Below are 25019 nucleotides of genomic sequence, written 5' to 3'. Positions count from 1 at the left end.
CCCTGAGTGGGGCCTCCACCCAGAAGTCAGGGCAGGGTCTCCACAGCCATCCCCCCCCTTGTGGCTACAGGCCTGCTTAAGAGGCTCTTCCTTCATAGGAAAAGCCATTTGAGTTGAAGAAAGACTCCTTAGGCTGAAAGAACTCTCTCTAGTCCAAGGTAGCATACATGCTACTACTTAACAATAATTACAGAACTTTTCACACACGTCAGTTCATTAGTTTCGAAAGCAATGACATGGCATTGTTGCCTTTCCTTCGCTAAGAGCTGGGCAGGGTCTTATAGAAAGTCACGAGGACTGAAGACCTTGCCCTTCCAGAGATGAGCAAGGTCTTTACCCATAACCTCCCGGTTCCAGCCTTCTCCTTTGTATGACTCCCTCCCAGCATCTGTATGGCTTATTAGGAAAGGCAGCCCTGAGTTGGGAAGTACCTGGAGTAATTAGGGGTGGAACCTGAGAAGGGCAGGGTTTGGGGAAGGAACTTCAATGGGGTACAATGCTGCAGAGTCCATCTTCCAAGTGCCAGGGAGTCCACCAAAAAGTAGTCATTTTCTCCAGCTGGAGATAGTTACAATCCCAGGAGATCTCCAGGCACCACCTGCAGGTTGGCAATCCTACCTAGGAAATATTGCTTCCACACAGCCTGTCCCATTTTTAAAAATGCAGAAAACACAACAACATCCCACTGTAGGGTTAAATTAAAAATAACCTATCTCAATTACAGTATGGATTACACATTTAAACCAGCATCTCTCAGCTCATTCCAGCAGGGTAACAGTCATCCATTTTGAGGGAAGTCAACTGTCAGTGTAGCATTCTACTCTATGAATATATGTTTCCCTTCTTTTCAGGGGAGCACAACTTGCACCACCCTCTAGTTTCAAGTGGATTTGAGTACAGAATGAGGAATTTGTGTGGCAAGGATGTTATCTTGTTTCTTGTCATTGCTGAGCACTTATCTTGCTAATTTTGCATACATGGAAATAACAGAGGTTAAAAAAGATTTAAAATCTCACATTTCAGGGCAATCAGACCTGAAAATGGTAGCACACAGCATAGTCCCAGCCAATTAGACAGATACCAAAGCTTAACTTCAAGCAAGAGCGTTCAGATTTCTCTAAAACAATAATGGTCATGGTCTTCAATATCCAGGTCTTTATCTTCCCAAGTCCTACCTAGGAAATTTCTAGGCCTGCATCTCTCTCTTTAGAGAGCAAGATCCAAATTCACTGCTGACAAGGAGAAATAAGTTGACTTTGTTTCCTTTTGTGCAGCTCAGTGGGTGCCTTATATGAATTAACTGGCTGTCCTAGGGGCTGGCCAGCAGGGGGATCCCTCCTTCCTAGGGTTGCCAAGTCCAATTAAAGAAAAATCTGGGGACTTTGGGGGCAGAGTCGGGAGACTTTGGGGGTGGAGCCAGGAGACATTGGGGGTGGAGCCAGGAACAAGGATGTGACAAGCATAATTGAACTCCAAGGGAGTTCTGGCCATCACATTTAAAGGGACAGCACGCCTTTTTAAATGCCTTTCTTCCATAGGAAATAATTAAGGATAGGGGCACCATCTTTTGGGGCTCATAGAATTGGACCCTCTGGTCCAATATTTTTGAAACTTGGGGGGTATTTTGGGGAGAGGCACTAGCTGCTATACTAAAAATCTGGTGCCTCTACCTCAAAAAATAGCCCCCCCAGAGCCCCCAATACCCATGGATCAATTCCCTATTATTCTCTATGGGAATCGTTCTCCATAGGGAATAATAGAGTGCATAGTAGACATTTCCCTCCCCCCCCTGCTTTCTAAAGGGGGGGAGGGCCTCCATACCAGGGAATCCCCCCTCCCTGCCCCCTCCCTCTCTCTCTCACACACACACAAATACTTACCGTACTTGGTCTTCTTCCAGCAGAATTTGCTCGCTGTGAAAACGAAAGTAAGGCTGCACAGGAAAAGAAAGGGAGGGGCCGTTCCTGTTTCCTGTGCAGCCTTAAAGGGACACATTTTAAAAACAGATCCCAAGCTGTAAAACAACATGATGCCTACAGGTATGTTCTCTCTCCCCCCGCCCCCAGATTTTTTAAGAGCGGGGGAGGAGGCTGAAAATTCGGGGCTCCCCCACCAGGGCGGGAGGGTTGGGAAGCCTACTCCCCCCCCCAAAAGCTCAGTTGGAACTTGACATATCTGGCACAACATTACCCAGAAGCGCCGTCATTGTGCCAGGCACATCATGTGCAGGACCCTCTAGCAACCAGGTAAAAAACTCTATGGTACCATAGATTTTACCCAATTGCTAGAGCATCCTGCGCACAATGCACCTGGCATGATGATGTCACTTCTGGTGACATCATCGTGCTGCACATGCTTTGTATATGTGAGATGCTTCCCCTGCCAGCAGTCAGGTCTAGCAGTGGGGGTGTCATGAACCTAAGTCTAGTGAGGCCTCCAGGGAAGCCTGTATTAAGGCAGCTACAGGGCCTACATTTCCCAGGCAAAACCTTATCAGAGTGATGGCAGACAGCAGAAGGCCGTCCCTGGTCTCCTGCATGTGACAATTCCCCAGACTCTGGAAAGCCATTTCCATTCAAAGTAGATAATACCAATGGTCTGATTCTGTAGTGCTATTCACAGGTTATACTGAATGTACATACAATTATTCAGTGTGCATTTGATTGTTCTCTGTATATTCACTGAGTAGTTCTCATGTTATAGTCAACTCACATAAAGCTGAGCATCTGATACAAGCCCCACATTTATCCAGGTAACTGTCCCTGCTTTCATTTGTAAAGTGAACATGCACTGGCTGTTTCTTACAGATGTATGTATGTACAGACAGGATGTACATTAGGCAGCTTTGTGTGTTCATGTGAAGCTTCAAGAGGTCTCTACATTATTGCAAAGCCTTCTGGGAGAGTCCTTTTTCCAAACAGAAGGCACCTGCCAGGTCTGAAGTGACTTTTCACTCAGTGACCTGCTAGCTGCTTCCAGCTTGGCAAGCACTCAGTGGAAAATGGAAGAGTATCTTCAAGGCCTCGTATTACAGAGGACCCTGAGATGTCTTTTCATTTTGAAAGAGTGCACACCAAGTCAGGAGCACTGTGCTGCATCACAAAACAGCACACTGTTTTCAGCTTGTTTTCACCCATGTTAGGTGACAGAAAGTCAGGAAAACAGCACTCTGCAGGTGAGAAGTATGTGCGTGTGTGTCGGGGGGTGGGGAGAAGCTATGCAATATTAGGGACTCAGTGGTTGCATGATGCCCTAGATCTTTCCTTTTGATTTAAAAGTCCTGCCCAGATGTTCAAGGGCAGGTAGTAGTTATTCAGTAGAGCTTCAAATACATTTTGTACATACTGAGAACTACTTTTTCCTGTATGATTACTTCATGCTTCCATGACTGAGGCCTGATGCAGAAAAAAAGCATAAATAACACTCTGAACAGGCTTCAGTTCCAGCACTCAAGAAATCACCCAATGTACATTTGATTATCTGAAATTATTCAAGAAATTGGTACAGTCTCTCCTGTGTCCAACATGTAGAGTAAAAGCACACTGTGCACACATACAGTGCATTTACTTTTAGGAGTGAGTGAGATAGAAACAAGTGGGCATATGGAGTAAGGACTCTGCCTCCCCTTCAAAAAGAAAGGTTTCTTGTATGCCAGTATGCCAGTTTGTCCTTTGAGACTGGAAAGACTAACAAAGTTTAGTTGAGCATTAACTTTCGTCAGAGTTCATTTCATCAGATGCATAAAACAGAGGCCTACCTACCCAAGCTCTTGGTCATGAAAGCTGGAATAATTTTTATTAGTCTTTAAGACACTTGTTTTATTTTGTTACAGCAGACTAACATGTCTACCTGTCTAGATTCAAGCGGGTAGCCATGTTGGTCTGACACAACAGAACAAAGTTTGAGTCCTGTGGTGCCTTTAAGACCAACAATGTTTTATTCAAGGTATCATGTTTCGTGTGCATCTGAAGAAGTGTGCATGCATACAAAAGCTGGCACCTTGAATAAAACTTAGATGCTCCTAAAGGTGCCACTGGACTCAAACTTTGTTCTTACCTGTCTGGAATTATTGTATATTCTCAGCAAGGCAAACAAGGCCACTGAAAACTCCCATATTACTGAGACCAATACCCCAAATCGTATGAAAACAAATCATGTGATTTGCCTGGCTCAATGGATCCTGAGAGTGACCAAGCCCCCCCACTCCGCCCCCCCCCCCCAGTGACAAAAGCTTATGTGTCTAGGTGGTAGGTCTTTTACTGCATATTAGGAGTGAATGTAGGTTGTCAGGCTTGGGGAATACAGCTAGACACAGATGAACCAAAACCTGCAATACTATGGGAACTGTATCCTTGCGGTTTGTTTCTATGCTAGTGTGATTTGGATAATGGAGTGCAGAAAAAAGGGTAGGGCAGACCAAGGCAAAACAAAGAAAAATAAACAAAATGATGCAGAGCAAAGTCCAGTGTATGTATGGGAATGGGAACAGTACAAAAAAGTATCTGAAAGATTCCCCCCTACATGTAAGGGTTGTATAGCTATTAGATATTCAATTCCCTCTGCCCCATTTTCTTTATTTTTCTTTATTTTGGATAAAGGAGTAAGATGGATGGACCAGCATCACCAAATTGCCACTCTTGCTTTTAGCCTGAGAATGTGCACCTTCTAAATAACATTAATCCCACACTACAGCTGTATGAGACTGTACCATGGAAAGCAGCTTGGGGCATGTGTGAATAGGCCTTCTGTACACTCACCCTTTAGCCAAGGATGTGGGTACTAACAAGGAAAGACCACAATCACTGATTCCTTCCTTACGTCTGCAGAAATTTCTGGGAACTGCCTTTCCCATAGACTTTGTACCTTCTTAGGACAAGAATCTTTGAACTGACACTCCAAAGTGATGCATTAGCAAATATGTGTTAGTCAGCATGAGTAAACAAGCAGTTTGAGTCCTGCTCATCTGTCTCCCAACCTCTGAGGGTTTTTCTGCCAATCCGTTTCTGTGTGAATGGCACTGCTTTCTCATACATGCGTGTTCACCACGTGTTTATTGCAACACAAAGTAGGGAGCTGTGAGCATAGGAATGGGCAATTTCACAGGTATAGCTGTGGTATCTCCTCTCATTGCAAACACTGCTTTTCAAGGGAGTCCAGGCATTCACATATTTTTCTAGATCTGATTCACACATGCACATACATCATTTGACTCCTTCCCACTTAGTGCCTCATAGCTGAATTTGTGCATGAACTCCACTGAAAAACATTGTGCTTGACCTGGAACCAAAGTTATGCCAGTTCACACCTATCATTCACATCAGGGCATGTTGCCACCATCACGAAACAATTACACGTGTACAGCAATCAAGTGTAATGAAACCCCCTGATGTGAGACCAGAAAGGATGATTTTTATGTAAAAACAATTGTGTGAAGCAAGCCCGGAGAAGAGAGATTTGCAAGGCTGTCTCCAGATATTAAGGAGGACTAGCGTGGCTTTTCTCCTCTCCTGTAAATGAACTCTGAGTGTGTGTCTCTCTCCCTCTTGATGATGATTCCAGAGAGGCAGCCATGTTAGTGTTTTTACAGCAAAAATTAACAGTTGACAGCTTAGAAAATTTATTCAGCTTCAGAATCTGAAGTTCAACTGCTGGAAGCGTGTATCTGCCTAACAGATGTTCCCTTCATTGCATCTGATGAAGTGAGCTCGGACTGGAGAAAGCTGAGGCAGAAATAGAGCTGAGGGATCAACAGACTCTTGTTGAATTTTTATCTCGTTCTTGCTCTAGAAAACCAGGAGAGAGGCTAAAAGCAGCAGCACCAACCGTCCTCCAGCCGGGGCTGTGTTGGGGCGGGAGGTGTGTCTTGTTCCCGGCCTCCTTTCAGCGTGAGAATGGGCGTGCTTGGAGTCTCCCTCGGTGCGTTGCCGAGTGGGAGGAGTGTGCTTCTGGTCTGTCCTCCGTGTGCAGGAGAGGCGAGGCGGGTTGCGTGTCTGGGTCTCTCTTGGTTTCCCGCTTCCCCCGCCACAAAATTAGGGCATTTCCCCCTCAACCTCTCTCGCATCACAACCTCCCCCCACCCCTTGCCTGGTTGCAAGGAGAGCGGGCTGCAGCGGCTGCTCGTTGCCGAGCGATGTGAGGCGGGGAAGGCTTCCCTCTGCTCGCCTTCGCCTCCCGCCTCCCAAGCCTGCCTTTCCACCCTGCCGCCGCCTCCCCCCATTCGCTTTTCCTCTGCTGGAGCCGCCCCGCCGCCGCCGCTCTCCTCCCGTCCCTTCCCTCCCTCCCTCCCTTCCCTCCCCGCCATGCCGGACCAGATCTCCGTGTCGGAATTCGTGTCCGAGACCAATGAGGATTACAAGTCGCCCACCGCCTCCAACTTCACCACCCGGCTGGCGCAGTGCCGGAACACCGTGGCCGCCATCGAGGAGGTGAGCAGCCGAAAGGGGGCAGAGCCCAGCCAGCCGGGCCCCGCCGCCACAGCCGCCGCCTGGCCTGCAGAAGGCGGCTCGCCCGCCCGCCCTGGCTCCCGCCGCAGCCGCGTCCCCCCCCCCCGCCCTTCCGCTGGCGGCTTCGACCTCAGGGAAGGCGGGAGGTGGGAAGAATGGAGGGCCATGCCCAGCTCCCCTCCCTCGCCTCCGAGTCCACTCCGTCGGGCACAAAGAGGGCTCCGTGCCCGCCTCACCCCCCCTTCCAATATTGGGGTTGGCGCCCTGCTTAGCAACAGAACCCCCCTTTGCCTACCTTTTGCCCGCCTTGGGGTTTGCAATGGCTGCATGGGATTCTGCTGGAGGGCGCCTCTTCCACTGAGAGAGCCCCACTCTCCCTTCTGTCACAAAGGGCTTGGCTGCCCTCAGCCCCGGGGTGGGGGGGGGGTGGGGGAGGCGATCCAGCCACCTGTATTTGGCGTGACGACCGCCGACCATTGGGCCCTCCCCTCATTCGCCTGGCTCAGGCAGGGCAGACCCCTCCGCCCGTCTCCACATCTCTGAATACCTAGCAGAGGAGAAGACGACCTGCCTTTTTAGGGGGAGGTGTGGATTGACCAGACCGTCTCTGCAGCCTCTCTCCATTTCCCCTGCACGGATTCTGCGTTGCAGAGCACACCACAATGGGGTTGCTGCGCTGCTTACTCGGAAGTAAGCGCCACGGGCTTCAGCGCCCGAGAAAGTGTGCAAGGATGGCACCTTGGGACAGACTGCTGTGTAAAGAGGTTTAGGAGCAGGCTGTTAAGTTTTACACCAGGCCTGGGTGGGTGTGAGTGTTCCAGGGGGACCAAACAATTTGTGCTGGATGCTTAGAGGAGACTATGGCTGCTGCATTTGTGAGAAATGATCACTCCCTTCCCCTCGTCTTTAGAGACCCATGGCGTTTTCCACCGCTGTTGGGCTTCCCAAACCCTTTCCCAAACAAAGGGGTTAGTCCCTGGCCAGGTTGTGGGACTTGCTTTATCATATCTACTCCACTGGGACCTTTCTTTTGTTGACTCCACAGACTCCCTTCTCCCAGTAAGTTGTAAGAGCCCCCTGGCATGTGAGAATTCCAGTCCAGTTCCCTTCACACAAAAGAAGCAAACAAAAATGCATGTTCCCCATTATGCCTGGGGTTTTAAAGCCAGAGGGGATTTTTGCAGGGTTAGAACTCTGCTTTTGTTCATCTCCATGCTTTGCTATGGCAGAGAAAATTTTGAACTTCAGTTGGGGATTCTTCATGTGATTTCATAGGGATTTGCAAAGTAGAAAATCTGATCTATAAACTAAATTCTATACAGACTGAAAAATTCTCCCTGCCTAATGGAAAGGACCTCCCCCTCCCCCATCCCTTTCCCCCTTCACTGCCATGGGGCGGATTTGGGGGCATGTCCAAACAGGGCTTGAACGCTTCTCATTTGACGCATGTGATCTGTATACTCACTGCATTTTTATTAGAACTGCAGCATCTCTGAACCTCTGTCATAACACCTGGATCTATCACTGTTCACACAGTTATTGTCAACTGTCATGGTCAGTCTGCTTGTTAATTGCATTACAAAGCAGATTTAGATTGTTCATTCTGCCACTTTTTCTGAATACTTGAATTCATGCTCACTTGCTTTTTTGATCTGAAGAATTATTATTTGCTGCTGTGGTCATTCCCCCAATATACATTCTGTTTTGCTCTGGAACTGTTGTGCTTTGTTTATTCCTCTTAAAACCTTTATTAGTATAGTTTTAGAATCTTTGGAAACACAAAGCAGCTCTTTACAAGCAAATGTGCCATTTCTGTGAATGTTGCGATGAGTTGAAAACTTGGTGCGATCATTTGTGTTTAGGGCAGAAGGTAGCAACCTGTGGTTTGTGAACTGCCTCCAAAGCGCCAGTCTCTTCCTATGTGGATTCCCTCTATCTCTTTGATACAGGTCTACTGGTGTGGAGGTGCATTGCCATGGGGATAGGCCATGAAGGCCTAATGCTACCTGTGGTCCATTTGTTGTCTAATCCTGGTCTGAACTAGTGATGAAATGTTGCTTTAAATTGCAAGATTTTTGTGAGCTTTAAATTGCAGGATTGGAAGGGATCCAGAGATAATTGATTTCTACCTTCTGTCCTAACACAGAATTTTCCATTCCCCAACCGTATAAGTAACACTTTATAGGTTAATCCATACACTTTGGTTTGCTGTACAACACAAGAGAAATCCATTTGATATTTACTAATATTTTCTGGGTTTTCAGAGAACGTTTATTTTCAGTTTTAAAAGATTAAATGCTTATGGATTTAGGAGAGCAAAACAAAAGCATGATCTTAAGCCAGGAAGGCAGAAAGATTAAAAGGTAAAAGAAAAAGTGCAGTCAGATTGTCACTTCGTGTCTTATGATCATGAAATGTCTCTTTTTTAATCTTAGTGACTCAGGCACCAGAATATCCTGATTTGTGAATGAGTGTCTTTCACAGTTCTCTGGTGGTGATAAATTTGAGTTTTCAAGCACAGAAGGATTGCACTAAACAGGATTCTGAAAACATGTTGCTATTATAACTGGGAAAACTAATTAAAAATGGATAATGCTTGATTGTTACTTATAGTGCCATCCTAAGCACAGTTACAGCCTTCTAAGCACATTGATTTCAGTGGATTTAGAGGGGTATGCTTATAATAACATTTTCCCAACATTTGTTGCAAGTCACACACGTAGGCCCTTTTCACACTTACCACTGGAAACCGGAAGGGAGTCGGTATTGTGCCGCTTGCAGTAATCCGAGACAGCGATGGGAGTTTTCAGACACATGTTTTTTTCCCCGGTAGGGTTCCGTGATTGAAGCGTGATTGAAGCAAGCCATTTCACACTGTTCCGCTCTTATCTCGCTTCCACCAGCGCCAGCCGGTTTCGCGCCATTTTTCACCTGCCGGCGCGCTATCTCCGGCTTTTTTTTTTTTTTTTGGAACGTCAGTTTAGATCGATATAGCGATATATCGCTATATCGACCTGTCAAAACAGCACCACCATAGGGATGGCTAGGCTCCGTTGAGATGCATGTTGAGATGCATAGCCATCCCTATGGTGGTGCTGTTTTGACAGGTCGATATAGCGATATATCGCTATATCGATCTAAACTGACGTTCCCCCCCCCCCCCCAAAAAGCTGGAGATTGCGCGCGCCAGCGGGCGAAAAAGGGCGCGAAAACTGCTCCCGGGTTAGATACTGGACATTTCACACAGCACCCCATAGCGAATTCAACCCGGAAGGAGGGGTTGAAAAGTGGAAGAAGCTGCTCTTTGTTTGTGACGACTCAGGCACGCCTCACTACCGGGACAGCCGCGGGAGTGTGTGAAAAGGTGAGAGTATTCTGGTAGCAGCCAGTTACTGAATCGGGTCTGTCTGAAATGCCAGCAGAAACCCGTTACTGTTCAGTAACTGGCCAGCTGCCATACCGGAATACTTAGGCTGTGTGAAAAAGCTCATAGGCTTGCTAGCTGGTGTCAAACCAGCACGGTCAGTTTTTCTAAATCAAGCAGAGATATTTTCAGTATTGGATATTGAACCAATTATTGAGAGCCAGTGCTAGATTAGGCCTAGGGAGATCTGGGTTCAAATCCATACTGGCCATAAAACACTGCAGAAAGCTGGGCTAATTATACTTTCTTTCAGCGTGCCTTGCCTCACACAATTGTTGTGAGAATAAAATGGAGGCAAGGAGAGCCATGTATGCTGCCCTGAAATTCTTGGAGAAAGGGTAAGATAAAAAAAATGCAGTAAATAGTGATTCTTGTTGAAGAGGGGTGCAGAAATAATTAATTTTCATATATCTCAGCCTTGTTCATTATGCTTTGTATTAGGGAATGATTCTAATAAAACTAATATTTTACCACTCTGTCAAGAAATTTTCACTAAGGGTGACTAGAATTACACAGAACTGCATTAATTAAAGCTGTGTTGGTAGCAGCTCTGCTCATCCACCAGTATTAATTTCTTTGGTGAATTTGGCACAACATCAGCGGTTCTGAATTGGTCACATTGAGCTGCTGCAATGATTTAATTAAACTGAGCGCTTTTATTCCAGAGTGCCTAAATAGCTATTGCTTTCAAAGTGTCAACCTTTGGCCTCTGCTGTGTAGTGTTACAGTTTGCAGCTTTTTCAGCGTTAACCACATTTAGTAGACTGCCTGGTTTTTCAGGTCTGTACATGATGCTATGATAAGGAACAGTTCACCAGCTTCCTAAGTCCAGAGAGGAAGTAACAGTGGTAGAAATTTTATTGGTCTGATTCTGAACCATTTTTGCAAGTATATTGTGTGGACATTTGCAGAAAATAAATCTATTGAATATAGTGAGTATTTTGTTTTCTGTACAAGTTATGGAAACACTAGGAAGCGCACTTCCATCATCACTCCACTACAGCAAATGCTGAGTCATTTAAAATAATGGGAACCTGTTTAGGTACATGTTCTCAGACTAAAGGTCTAGTTTTCAAAGGGTGATGGTGAAAGTTTTCAGTCTGTTGGCTAAATGGAGTTTTCATCGTGATGACACTAAAGAACCCCATGAAGGAGATTTGATACTATCTTGTGATTAGGTCTGTGTTGATGACTTTAGATTATTATAGCTTCTGCTTTTGCTTTTTAAAAATTGCTGGAGCAGTTGTCCTTGGCTGTCCATCTGTTGTGTGGCCAGGTACAGAAATAATTAAACTAAAAGCTTTTTCTTTTGCTGACTATGTTCTTTTCTTAGAACATTCAAGGAATCATAAGTTATTTTAAAAGTTATAAAACGTTAACATTGCTACAAGTTGGCAGCTACAATTGCTGAGAATATTTTGAAATACAGATGCTTAAAGAGTGCATTGTTTGAATCGTGCTGAAATATTCAAGAACCTCTTTCAGAACCATGCTTTTTGTGGTTATGTGTGCTTGTGTATACATCTTGACAATATATTGACAGTATATTGCATAAATAGGCTGCATTCAGGTACAAGCACAGTTTGTCCCTGTGCTCCCATGTGCCCTTTCCCTTCTCCTTAAACACAGAGTGTGATCGAAGGGTTCCTGATTTCAGAAACCAACTCCAATTTGCTGTGATTGATTGAGTTTAAATATTTATGTGCTGCTCAGACCACTCAAAGTGGTTAAATGGTTAAATGGTGGTTGAATGCTAGGTTGAAAGAAGCAATGGCTAAATGTAGACACTGGGCAAAGTGGTATTTGTTTCCTACCTACACATTTCATTTAATCCCAGTTGAAAGTCACTGGTTTTGGGAAAGAAACTTCATTTTGTACAGGTGCTTGCATCTGGACATCCCAGATGATTGGAGCTTGATCAAGGTTTGTGAAACTACTATTTCTGGTAGCACTCTACTATACTACGGTGTAGGTTCCATGTACCAGATTGTAGCAAAACATAACATTTGGAGTGTGTCTCTAGGCTAGTTGATATAAGAAATGAAGGTAAAGATGCAAGCAGCAGTCGTTGCTGACTCTGGGGTGATGTTGCATCATGACATTTTCATGGCAAGCTTTTTATGGGTGGTTTGCCTTCCCCAGTCATCTACACTTTACGCCCAGCAAGCTGGGTACTCATTTTACTGACCTCAGAAGGATGGAAGGCTGAGTCTACCTTGAGCCAGCTACTTGAACCCAGCTTCCGCTGGAATCAAACTCAGATTGTGAGCAGAGCTTGGACCGCAATACTGCAGCTTGCCACTCTGAGCCATGGAGCTCTCTGATATAAGAAATATAACAGTATAAAGCAAATATCACTTTCTTTCTGCAGTCAATGACAAAATATGACAGTCCGGACTGTGTGTCTATGAAATAAGACCACAGAGAAGTTTGAAAAAAATCTCACCTAGTTCTCCTGTCCCATGAACCAAAGCAGATTCTGCCATGCTAAACACTCATTCAGATTATGCTGCCAGTTGGGCAGAGTGAAGGAAGGACCAAGAATGTGGAATAGTGTGCATTTCAAAGGACGTGTATAAAAAACAAATCCAGGTTGTTTGAGCAAGTGAGTAACAGAGAGTAGTGAATTTGACCTGGAGAAGATTCCTTTCTGATCCAAGAGGTGATTATCAATTAGACCTGAGCATGAAAGAAAAACCTGTTCATCAAGTTTCCCTGAGAGAAATAGATTCAGGGGGGCAGCCCTGTTGGTCTGAAGCAGTAGAACAAAGTGTGAGTCCAGTGGTACCTTTAAGACCAACAAAGCTTAATTCTGGGTATAAGCTTTTGTGTGCGTGCACGCAAAAGCCTGTAGCCAGAATTAAATTTAGTTGGTCTGAGAGAAATATTTCCTTGCTGGTCTAGGTCATTAGATATCCCAGGACCACTTTTTTTTTTTTTACCATACCAAACCTTTAATGGCATAACAGTTGTGAATAAAAATACACAGAATATAAAAATTTAAACATTGGAGATAAAATCAAAACGAAACCGAGCTTACAGATGCATTCATACAGGGTCAGATTTAAATGTAAGGATGTCAGCCAAAAATTTTGCCACAGCCTCGCTGACCGCCCCCTCAGTATCGTTCAATAAATAATAACAGGGTGGCAGAATAGACAAATCTGGGGAGAAAGAAAGCTTGCAAAATAAATCTTTACGGAGAATTTGATAAATGGAACAATCAAGCAATATATGCTGAATTGAGTCGGGAATATTCACTCCACAGGAACAGAGTCTGTCACCTAAAGGGTCTCGATGATATCTCCCTTTTAAAACTTTGGAGGGAAATGCATCTAGCCAACATAAATGCCCTGCGATGGAATGGTTAAGTCTGATAGATAATGGGGCATTTTGCCGCAGAAAGCATAAAGACCCAAGGAAGCTGGGGAGCAAATATAAAGGTCTGTTGGACGTAGTTTTGTTTCCTCCAACTCCAACAATCTCATTTTAATACATCTGACGATATATGACTCATCAAAAGTAAAAAAAGTCATCAACCTCTATCTCCAACTGGTTAAGCTTGGACATAAGAACTGCTGACCAGGATTAAATATATGGGTCTCTTTTCATACAATCAAGAAGGCTGTTAGGATCTGTTCTAAAGTGAATTTTGAGCCAGAATTTAAACACTGTAATCCAGGCTTTTGTCTCCACCAAAGACTGACCCACTTCAGAGCAGAGAGCAAAGTAGGACACACATTTTGGCATACCAAGAATTTATCTAAAGAATGAGGCTTGAATGCCCTCTACTTTCCTGGTAAATGCTGAGATCCATATAGAGATACCACAGAGAATTTGGACTAGCGTTTTAGCTTTGAACACCTTACTTGCTGCCAGAACTAATTGGTTGCCCCTTGCAAAGAAAAAATGTTTAATTTGAGCAACCGAACATTTAGCCAAGTTGATGGTGTTGTTACGATGTGAAACCCAGCTTAACTTGCGGTTAAAAGTGATCCCCGAGTATTTAAACAATTTTGTTTGCTCAGTTGTTGAGTTGCCAATAAACCATCTCTGTGGGCGCCAGCAATTTGAAAAGACAACTACTTTAGATTTGCATAATTGATAGAGAGTGAATTACAATTACAGTAGTCATAGAACGCATTCAAATACCTTTGCAGGCCCACACTTTTGCAACAGAGGATGGTAGTATCATCGGCATAAAGTTATAAGGGGACTGCTCAGCCTGCTAGTTTAGGAGGATGACCGTTAATAGGGTTCAAATATTGTACCAGGTCAGTTAAAAATAAATTTAAAAGATGCAGGGCCAGCAAGCAACCTTGTTTAACCCCCTTTAACACTGGGATTTTGCATGTCAGGTCACCACTAGAAGAAAATTTCACTTGGCAAAATGTATTAGAATGAAGTTTCCTCAAGAGAAACAGCAAACAAGGGTCCATTCCCAGGTAACCTAGCTTAATCCATAGTTGGGCTCTATCTATTGAATCAAATGCGCCCTTCAAGTTGATGAAGGCAGCATATAATTTTTTTTGTCCCGTTATGCATATATTTTTCAGCAAGGAAGGCCAGAATGCAGCAATGGTCTATAGCAGATTTGCCTTTGGAGAAGCCAATTTGTTCAGGCCCTGTGATGTTGCCTAGGCGCATCCAGTCAGTTAATCGGAGTTCTAAATGCTTGGCATACAATTTGCCCACTATAGATAATAAACTAATGGGGTGGAAATTTTCTGATAATTCCAACCCCCCCTTTTTTGTAAATTGGGATAATTATAGAATCAAGCCAAGAGTCTGGGATGGAACCATGCAGATCAATGACAGAGAACAATTTTGCAAAGGGCAGGAGCCACCAATCAGCAAACTTTGTGAATACCTCACCGGGAAGGTCATCAGGACCTAGTGCTTTACCCGCTTTTAAATCCTTCAATAAATCACTGATTTCCTCTAGAGTTACTGGAGGCCATACCAGCATATCAGTAACTGTGGGGTTTGCTAAGATAGGAGGGGATACACATGGAGCAGCAAAAATGTTAGAGAAGTAATCAACCCATGTTTGTGCAGAAATATTTAGGTCAGTAACAGAATTGTTTTTTGATTACCCGAAATGATTCTCCAGAAAGCCTTATTATCATTAGATTTTATCGAGTGGTAAAGTTGGTCCCATTTATTCTGAAAGAAAACTTTCTTTTTGGATGTAATAAGCTTCAGGTAGACTGTCTCACAAGCAATATAGGCCTTAATTTTTGTTGGGTCTTCGGAGCAACAGGCCTCTTTAAATAGTGCTCTCAGTTCTTGTTTCCGAGCTAAACAGTCTGTATCGAACCAGCTAGACAAACTGGACCTAGACAGAATCACAGGTTTAGCTTTAACACTACAGTAATCAATTAGTAATGAGAATCCTGAAAGGATTGTATCATCTGAATTGGAATTTATGATTGAATCCCTTAATCTGTATAGTGCTTCAGAGCCAAAGAGGGAAGAAAACTCCCTTTCTAGGGCTGGGGACCACTTGAGTTTTTTTAGAACATTCTCAGAGGGCTTCACAGATTGGGAAGATGATACCATATTAACCTCCAGATCCAATCTTAAAGATAGAATTAGGGGCAAGTGGTTACTTTCCGTCTGCGAATCAATGTAAAAGTTATCAATAGATGACAGAAGGTTGGGTGAACCCAAACAAAAATCTATCACAATGCAACCCCGTGTGGGAAAAAAAGTAAAATCAGTTGCAGCCGAAAATTTGTAGAGACCATTAAATATTATAGCATTGTGTGCTATGCAGAATTCAAATAATCTAGGACCCACCTTATTGGTTAAAGTATCTTTAGAACAACGGGGCAAACATAATTGTAGTGGAAGGGTTCCAGGACCACTTAATAGCATTGCACTTTACATATATGCATCCTGAATTCTATTTGTTAGGATATATGCAGATTTTGCATAGCTTTAAAGTACCTAGGCTGGTATTTAGGAGGAATTGATTTTCCAATTCTGTGCAAGGTTGGCATCTAGAAGTTTGAATTTCATTTTAAATCTTGGCTATTAAAATAACTAAATGCAGTGCTTGAAGTGGTTTGGAATGCTCTTTTCCAATGGGCATATGAGCCCCCCGGGTTCTGCAGTTAGCTTCAATGAGGGCCAAGCCCTTTTCGGTCCGGGCCGCTACCTGGTGAAATGATCTCCTGCTACAGTTCTGGGCCCTGTGGGACTTATCTAAGTTCCACAGGGCCTGTAAGATGGAGCTCTTCCGCCAGGCTTTTAATTGAACCAGCGGGTGCCCTCTGAAGTCATTGCTTCCCCAGCGCCTTCCATCTAGGTGTGTAAGTTATGCTGACTACTACCAGCCTATATGTAGTTTTATTACTGGTAACCAATGACGTGGATCCTGGTTTTTTATCTAATCTGATAATCCTGTAATTATGATATTGTTTTTTGGATGTGGTTTATTTAATGTTGTAAAGTTTTTAATGTTGTAAGCCGCCCTAAGCTCACTTGTGGGATAGGGCAGGGTATAAATCAAAAAATTAAATTAAAATTAAAACCATCTCACTTATTTTTCAGTTAATAAAAACCGTCTCAGGATGGAGTGGGTTATACCACTGTTTCAGAATTCACTAAGAATCCTCTGGTCCAGGCTAGCTGGGTGTGGGATCTGATGAGCTCAGGGCCTTCAGCAAGATGAAGCTGTCTTTGGGCAAGTCTAGATGACAATTGTCAGAGTTCTGTTCTGTCCAAAGCATGCTCATTAAGGCCTTTTTTTTTTTGGAGCAGGAACACCTTTGCAGATTAGGCCACACCCCCAATGTAGCCAATCCTTCAAGAGTTTACAGGGCTCTTTTTACAGGAGGGTATGGCCTAATCTGCAAAGGAGTTCTTGCTACAAAAAAAAAAAGTCCCTGATGCTCATGCCTGTGCTGTTTATGGAGCTGGGCCCAGGAAAGTCAGGCAGTGTTTCTCTTGGAGAAACAACTGAAGCCTCTCAAAGCTGTTATCTTTAAGCGCCTGCCTCTGGGGTGCTTTGCCTGCCTCTCCTAGTAGCACAAACTGCACAGGCCTGGTAAGGCAAGAAAATGAAAATAGGTTGGTCTTCTGGGCTTGCTGAAATTTGCACTGTATCCACATCATCTTGCTGACTACATGTCTTGCCTTGCCTCTGCAGTGAGGAAACGTCTGGCGTATCTGTTGAAAGGGATGTCCTACCTAATGTGAGGTCAAATTTATTAATGTTCTTTTGTAGTGACTGCTCTTAGTAATGATTGACAGTAACAATTTCATAAAAAAATAAGAAATGTCTTTTGCTGCTCAGGATTTGTGAATCAACGCGATTCTAAGGGTACAAAAGGAAAGTAACGGTTTCAAAGTGTGAATACCTAATTCAGCTAATAAATAGCTTGTGTAGCAGACAGATCCAGGTGGGTAGCTGTGTTAGTCGGAAGCAATAGAATAATGTTTAGAGTTCAGTGGCACCTTTCAAGACCAATCAAGTTTTATTCAAGGTATGAGCTTTTGTGTGCAGGTGCACTTCTTCAGATACAGTGAAAGAATTTTCTCAACCACTGGATTCTAGCTTGTGTAGCAGTTGTATATGTGAAATGGTGACTAGACCACATGATCAGTTGTATTTGGTCTAATGAAACAAATCTATTCTAGTTCCGTTTTCTCCCACTTACAGCACTCGTTAAATGGATGCCTGTTTTGCTAACAAAACTTGGAATCCAGTCAGCAGAGTACATGTCCCCAAATTGGAAGGGAAGCATGAGTCTTCCAGACACTAATGGAATTAGAAGATTAAATCTAAAAAAAAGGGCTCTTCAAAAGTTGATGCCTAAGTTTTTAGAAACAGTTTTAAAGACCCTTTTTTCCAATGGGTATTTTTAAGCTCATAAAATATCTCTGTAATTAAAATAAGACTTTATTAATGAGTTTATTTTTGTCTTTTCCTTCTCTCTCTTTGTGTGTATCTTATTAAACATTGCATCTTATTATTTTATCTTGTGTGTATCTTAGTAAACATTGTTCTAAATCCTGTATGTATCTTAAGGAAACTAAAGTGACATTTTTGTCAATAAGCAGTTAAGAATTATTATTTACAGAAAGCTTCAACATACAAACATCTGTTAGACAGAAAAGCAGTATGGACATTTTAAAGCAAATAACAATATTGTCAACAACTTCCATACAAGGGGTGCTGTTTTTGAGCACCTGAAAATTTTGATTTTTAAACCAAGTTGGGTTGGATCCTTAAGTGCCTTTTACATGCAGCAGACACTTTCACAAACATAACAGTAAGGCTCACACTCAAAATGCAGCTTTACATTGACTTCCATTCTGTTCCCAATGGTCTCCAGCTCTCAGTTTTTCAGGTGATGTGGGGGAGGTAGGAAATATCTCTTCCACAAACAGAGTGTATCTTAACATCCAACCCTTTCACAATACATACCTCCTTTAAAAGAAAAACACAACTAGATTTTATTTGTAAGCATGTTAATCTCTGTATGTTCTATTCCTGTATCCTTTCAAGAATCATAACCCACTTTCATGACAATCTGCATGGCTTCTGCAGAAATTATTATGACCAGGGTTTTTTGGTTAGAAAAAGCCCAGCAGGAAGTCATTTGTATATTAGGCCACACCCCTTGCTGCCAAGCCAGCCGGAACTGTATTCCTGTGCATTCCTGCTCAAAAAAAAGCCCTGATATGCATACATGGATCCAAGCCTGTGACTTCAGCTGTAAAGTTTATTGGGGTAAGCCACATTACCAAGAAGTATCTTCCAGCAGTCTTTAAATGTATTTTTGTTAGTGGCCATGAAGTAGGGGAGACTTTATCAGTAATATTTAATCCTTAATAGGTAAAGGCTCCTAACCAATTAGAAAGTGACATAATACAGAAAGCTATGACATAGCCTACATTCTCTTATTGGGTTTTAAAAATTCTTAATATTGTAGGGAAAGATAGAAAACAAGGCAATGATTTCTTTTGTTTCAGCCCATCAGTATTTCTTGGTTCAAGAGTGACATTGTTTGCATTTTTTCTGAACTAAGAAGAGCCTTGTCTCATGACTGCTATGGTATATGCCGGCCATAGGAAAGGTGTATCATGCGCTAGATGTCATACTTTTCAGACTGTGCTGAGAAGGTGATGTGTGTACATTACTACTGGATGGATTTATTTCTTGGAACTCCGCATAAGCAATTCTAAATTATTTTACAAAATTTCTATCCTGCCATTCTGCCTTCACAAGGGCCATCAAGGAGGCTAAGAAATTAGAAACATACATAAAATCATATTTTGAAACAATTGAAACTAACCAAAAGGACAACACATCATTAAAAACAATTAAAACAATAATTAAATTACATAAAAAGAACTATTAAAACATTGATTAGGAGGACAGTGGGAAGTAGTGGCATACCACAGTCAATTTAAGCATCTGGTATCTTGTATTCACAACCTCATCAAGACTGTCTCTATATGTCCATTTTACCACACATTTACCACACTTGCTGCTGATGTGTGAAATTTTCCTGCCACTTAGCAGGAACTCACTGTGGGGCAATTCTTTCTGAAGGCTCATCACAGATTAAAACAGGTAAAAAATAGCACCACCTAGACTTTTGTTCCTGCCTGCCTTTATACTCAAATAGCCATGAAAAGAAGTTGTATTTTGGCTAGGGCAATAGTGAATGTGAACATTTATTGTAATAGAGTGTTTTGTTTGTGTCAAATGTAGTGCGACAGTAAGTGATTGCTCTAATGGTCTATAATTTGGAGAGATAAATTAAATAGCAGATTCATATTGAATACAGAACAAGTGCAGAGCTTTAGCCTCAGCTGGGAGGCAGTGATTTCTTTAAAGCATAACATCTTGAGCACAGGCCCAGGAGTAGGGGTAGAACATGGATGCTGGCTGAGGAGAGCTGAGTTAGCAAGATATTTTACACTGGATGCTGCTGCTTCTACTGGTAGGTGCATGTGTGTGTGTGTGAGTGAAGGAATGAGTTCTCTTTGGGGGCGTATTGGTACTTGAGCATGGTGAATTGCATGGCACCACCTGTCCTTGAGGTAGCCTGGGACACTTCTGGGGTTCCTTGTTCCATGTGATGTTGAAGCTCTGGGCTTCGTTCATGGAAAGACTTCCCCCTCTTCCCATGGAGCATGGAGGTGGGGACTGGGGAGGAGGTACATGTGGAAAGGGCTACTGAAATGTGGGAAGGCAGGGAGCAGGTGGTGTGACTCACCCACCAAAGATTTGGCAGCATCTCGTCATAGTTGTCTCCATTCTTAATGGGATATGGGTGCTTTTTGCTAGCCCTTGTGGTTGGTAATCTGCAGTAGGAATTTGCCTGAGGGAATGGGACCCTTGACTGTCAAGCCATACCGACTTGGGTATGAATCTTCCCAAACAATAGATGCTGACCAAACCTTATCTGCTCAACAGAAATCCTCAGGCCACTGGTCATTGTTTGTCTTCCTGGAGCAAATGAATATCTTTGTTCCAGAGATCAGTTTGTTAAATAAATTAAATCTGGCCAATGTGTGGCATTTTGAGTGTCCCAACTTTGATTTTAAGACATTGCAAATTGCAATTTTTGAGGACATTAAACCTAAACTTTGTAGCAATAATACAGAGAATGGTGGGACAAAATTAAAAAAGAAAGCCATTGTGGTATTTTAAAAATCAACACTATATGGTGTGTGGCCTGATGTTACAGGGTGATAGAAAGTGAGTCTAGTGCCTGCATTTTTGGATTAACTCCTTGATCCAAAGAAAAATTGCCAAAGTCTGAGAAGAGATTGCAATTAGATTGTGTCATTCTCCATTATTTAAAATGTGTGTATCTCTCACTCTGTCAATTTGATTCCTGAGGCAGCTAACCACATCCCAAATCAAAATAACATCTAAATAAAAATGCTGCAATAAACTTTTAAAACAAAAATGAAATAATATACTAATTAACCACAGCTATCCTAAAAGACAATTAGCAGTATAAAGAAATTAAACACCCATTTAAAGCTAAAATAGCGATATAACTTAATTAGCATAATAGTAGCGTAAAAGGATAAAAAGAACCAAGACATCATAGAAACACTAAAAAATATCTCCACAATGGAGAAAGCCCTATTCCTTGTGGACACTCACTTTATTTCAGCATTGGAAACATTCCAAAGTTGATCTTCAAAGACCACCTCAGTTTTCATTCAAGCTTATATGGGAGGTGGTATAAATGCCGTGAAGAGGGAAGATGGCATGGTTAGTCTCATCTTAGAAGCTAAGCAGGGCCTGTATTGGAAGAGGGACCACCAAAGACGACTCTGCCAAGGAAGACAATGGCAAACCACCTCTGCTTTGCACTTGACTTGAAAATCTTTTGCTGAGGTTGGCTTAAGTCAGCTGCAACTTGATGTCACTTTACACACCCAGAGATAAGTGCTGTGGTCCTATTTAATTTGGGCTGTAAAAGTAATAAAAATCATTTTTAATTGGGTCTAGAAGCAAATTAACTTTCAGTACTGGTGGACTGTGCTCCCTGTAGCTTGTGGTAGTCAAAGTGCTTGGGGCCCTTTAGTTTGGAGGAACGTCGACTGAGGGGTGACATGATAGAGGTTTACAAGATTATGCATGGGATAAAGAAGGTAGAGAAAGAAATACTTTTCTCCCTTTATCACAGTACAAGAACTTGTGACTACCCAATGAAATTGCTGAGCAGTTGGGTTAGAACAGATAAAAGGAAGCACGTCTTCACCCAAAGGGTGATTAACACATGGAATTCACTGCTGCAGGAGGTGGTGGCAGCTACAAACATAGACGTCTTTAAGAGGGGATTGGATAAACATTTGGAGCAGAAGTCCATCAGTGGTTATTAGCCACAGGATATAGATGGAACTCTCTGGGGCAAGAGAAAATCTAACAGCATCAAATTGTGAACTGGTTCCTGTAGGAAAAGTGCATCTCTGTCTAGAGCAAGCAGACTTCCCTGCTTGGCTGAGCTATGGACAAAAAACCCCTTTGTTTTGTTTTAGTTTATTGGTTCTCATCCAGCCCATTACTGCTTCCAAACACTGTCTCACCTGAAGCTGGTGGACACAAGAAGTAGAGTCAGAGTAATCTGCACCTTGCTTCAAATGCCTGGATGACAGGTCTCAGCAACGCGTGTAGACGTCAAGACATGGTACATTTCAGCATCTCTGGTCCTGATTGGTCAATAGGAACTGAACCACTGGACCACACAGCTCTTGATACCCATCTCTGATAGTACTAAAGGTGACTAAATTAGCAGGGTGACACTCCACCCCTGTTGTTTGCAAGAAAGGTCATTTTTCGGGACTGTGAAGACAGTTTCTAAAGCCTTTTGTCCAGTACTATTTGCTCAAACACCTTTTTCCCAAGAAGGAAAATCTGCTGTCAAGTGATAGGTAATTGAGATCATTTTGACCCAGAGGGGATTTCTTCAGGCTGGATTTCATTTTTGCCTTTTTCAAAGTTTTTGGTTTTTGGGTGAGCACTTCCTTCAGGGATGTGCTTACCTTCTGGGATTCACCCAGGTAATCACTTTTAGCAAGAAGGAATAAGCAGGGATCAAACATTGATGCAGTAGACTGGACTTTTAAAAGCAACTTGTCCACATTCTTTGCCCATAATAACAGAAATTGATCCAAGTAACTGAGACAAAATTCTGAGGTTGTACTGCTGAAGTTGTGGAATCTCATATAAGCCAATTTCATATGCAAAATGCATAGCCAAAAATGTCATAATAAGCTGCTGAACATTTCAAGTTTACATCATGAGGGTCTAACTCTAGGATGAAGCTTCACTACCAGAGCAGTGCAGCTGGAAGGCTTTGCAAAGACATGGAGTGGTAGAAAAGTAATTTTGTTTTGCTGCCAACACTGCCACAGAGCAGGTACAAAAATGCAGAGATGATGAGCTAACAGGAGTTTAAATTTCAGCAAATAGCATTTGGAGCATGACAGGCATTGCATATACATTCCCTACCACCAAACCAGCTGGAGTTTGCTGCTGCACAAATTGAATGCAGGGAGGATGAGTAGATTCCTCCAGCTCTGTCCTTGCTAGGATTTGTTTAATCCAGGACTTTCACTCTGATGATCTTCCATTGAATTTCATGGATCTTTGAGGAGCAGAACCCAAGGATTAATGGATGAATGTTCCTTTCTGTTCCACTGGTGTCCATGGAGATCTGATAAAAGGGGACAAAATAAGACCAATGGACTGCATATTTGTGCCATCCTGAGGACTGGGATTACTAGAATAGATGAATCTATATGTTGCAGTGTAAAGAACAGCAAACTCAGAACTAGTTATTTGCCAAAAATTATTTTAAAAACCAAACCACAAGATTTTCAGTATATGAAGAGCTAAATTTTACACTGATTCTGATTTTTTTGTATGTTTGTTTTTGTGATGCAAAAGTGCAGAAGTGCATTCTTCTCTACCAAGAAACAAGTTAAAAATAGAAGTCTGTTCAAAACACCACCTCTTTGTGTACTGAAAAACAAAAAGGAAATTTTTTTAGAATACCAAGGGCTTCGCTACCAGAGTGGCTTTTTAGTTGAGTGAATGGAAAGAGAATCTGCAAAGATTTGTTCCATAAACTGCTCTTTTCAGTGCTGTTTGGGTCAATGTCTTAATGATGGGAGGAACATATGAACCATTCAGTGTCAAGTCTAGAATGTGCACAACAGCCTTGCAACTTTAAATGTGGTTTGCTATAAGGACGTGTTATTTAAGGCAGTGGTTCCCAACCTTTTTGGCCCCAGGGGCCGCCTCCAGGGCCAGCCCGCCGACCATGGCCCAGAGCAGGCAGGGTGGGGGGGGCCAATTCGGCCTCCCCCTCCGCAGTGCCTCCTCCCTCCTGTTTTCCTCCCCCATTTTTCTCCTCCCTCCCTCACCGCCCCCGCGCAGCCTCACCACTTCCTCCTCCCCCCATTTTCCTCCTCTCTCCTTTCCGCCCCCCGTGCAGCCTCACCACCTTTTAATGGTGCAGCTTGACTCCTACTTTGTTCTACTGCTTCAGACCAAAACAGCTGCCCACCTGGATCTATCCTCCCCCGTTTTCTTCCTCGCCCCCTTAGGCAGCCTCGTCACCTCTCCTCCCCTTTTCTCTATTTTAAGGCTGGGGAAGGGGTGGTGAAGTCCTCTCAGGCCACCCCCACCAAATAGCTGCGAGGGGGAAACCGCTGCAGTCAGTGGCAGCCGAGGGCACATCGCGCCTCAGGCAGGCACTCCCCAAAGCACTTCAACCCCCCCCCCCCGACCTGTGGTGCTCACCCTCTCCTTCCCTTTCTATCCCATCGCCTTCCCCCCCTGCCTGCAATCACAGCGTGCCACCGCCACCAGGATGGGGGGGAGGCGATGGGACAGGAAGGAAAGGGAAGGAGGGGGCGGGTAGCGGTGGTGGTCTTGAAGAAGGAAGCAGACACGCTGTGGCCGGCAGGGCCGGGAGGAGGCAACAGGAAGGGAAGCGAAAGAGGTGACAGAGGAGGAGGCAGGCACGCCGTGGCTGCAGAGCCCAGGCACAGGGGGGCAGGAGGCATAGGGACAGGAAGGGAAAGGAAGGGCGGCTGGCAGCAGAGGCAAGCTAAGGAGGAGGCAAGGGCAGCATCGCTCGAAGCTGCTGTAGTGGCTTTCCCAGTCGATCAGCTGATCGGTGGGAGGGGGGAGGAGGCGGGAAGGCTGTGTGGGGACGAAGGAGGGAGGAAGAAATGGGGGGGAGGCAAGTCTGCGCAGCCCATGGGAAACAGGCCAGGGCCCACTACTGGTCCCTGGCCCGGGGGTTGGGGACCCCTGCTTTAAGGTCATAATTATGTTGTTAGTGTGATATTTTGTACTTCCTTTGAACAGAACTGCCATATCCATAAGTATTTTGGATGACCCAAAGTTTTTGCAGAGTTTCCTAGAATGCTCTTATATTAGCCATGCAAATACAATATTTAAGTATACAAACATGTGCCTCAGCGCCTGCTTACACCTGAGTGTGCTGAACTTTTATATGCATACTGACTACATGTAAGCACAACAGTTGTGAGTAAGCTGAACAAAATACATCTACTCTATCCCTGTGATTGGCAAAATCATTCTTGATGATGGGAGCAAGGTTGTGTGCTTTTGACATGCATAGGTGTTAGATCCA

The 25019-nt window shown here is 43.5% G+C and overlaps 1 protein-coding gene across 1 annotated transcript in view; it reads left to right on the top strand.

The window, feature by feature from the left end:
• Window positions 1-5908: 5908 nt before the first annotated feature.
• Window positions 5909-25019, top strand: part of ASAP2 (ArfGAP with SH3 domain, ankyrin repeat and PH domain 2) — a 128696-nt gene continuing 109585 nt past the window's right edge. The window contains exon 1 of the mRNA XM_060234071.1: window positions 5909-6425. Coding sequence (XP_060090054.1) covers window positions 6300-6425 — 126 coding nt within the window. The 5' untranslated portion in view covers window positions 5909-6299. The remainder of the gene's footprint in view (window positions 6426-25019) is intronic.

Source organism: Heteronotia binoei, chromosome 1, assembly GCF_032191835.1.
Source record: "Heteronotia binoei isolate CCM8104 ecotype False Entrance Well chromosome 1, APGP_CSIRO_Hbin_v1, whole genome shotgun sequence".
NCBI lineage: Eukaryota > Metazoa > Chordata > Lepidosauria > Squamata > Gekkonidae > Heteronotia > Heteronotia binoei.
The sequence above is the reverse complement of the archived record's forward strand: the minus strand, read 5'-3'. Positions and strand labels throughout refer to the sequence as shown.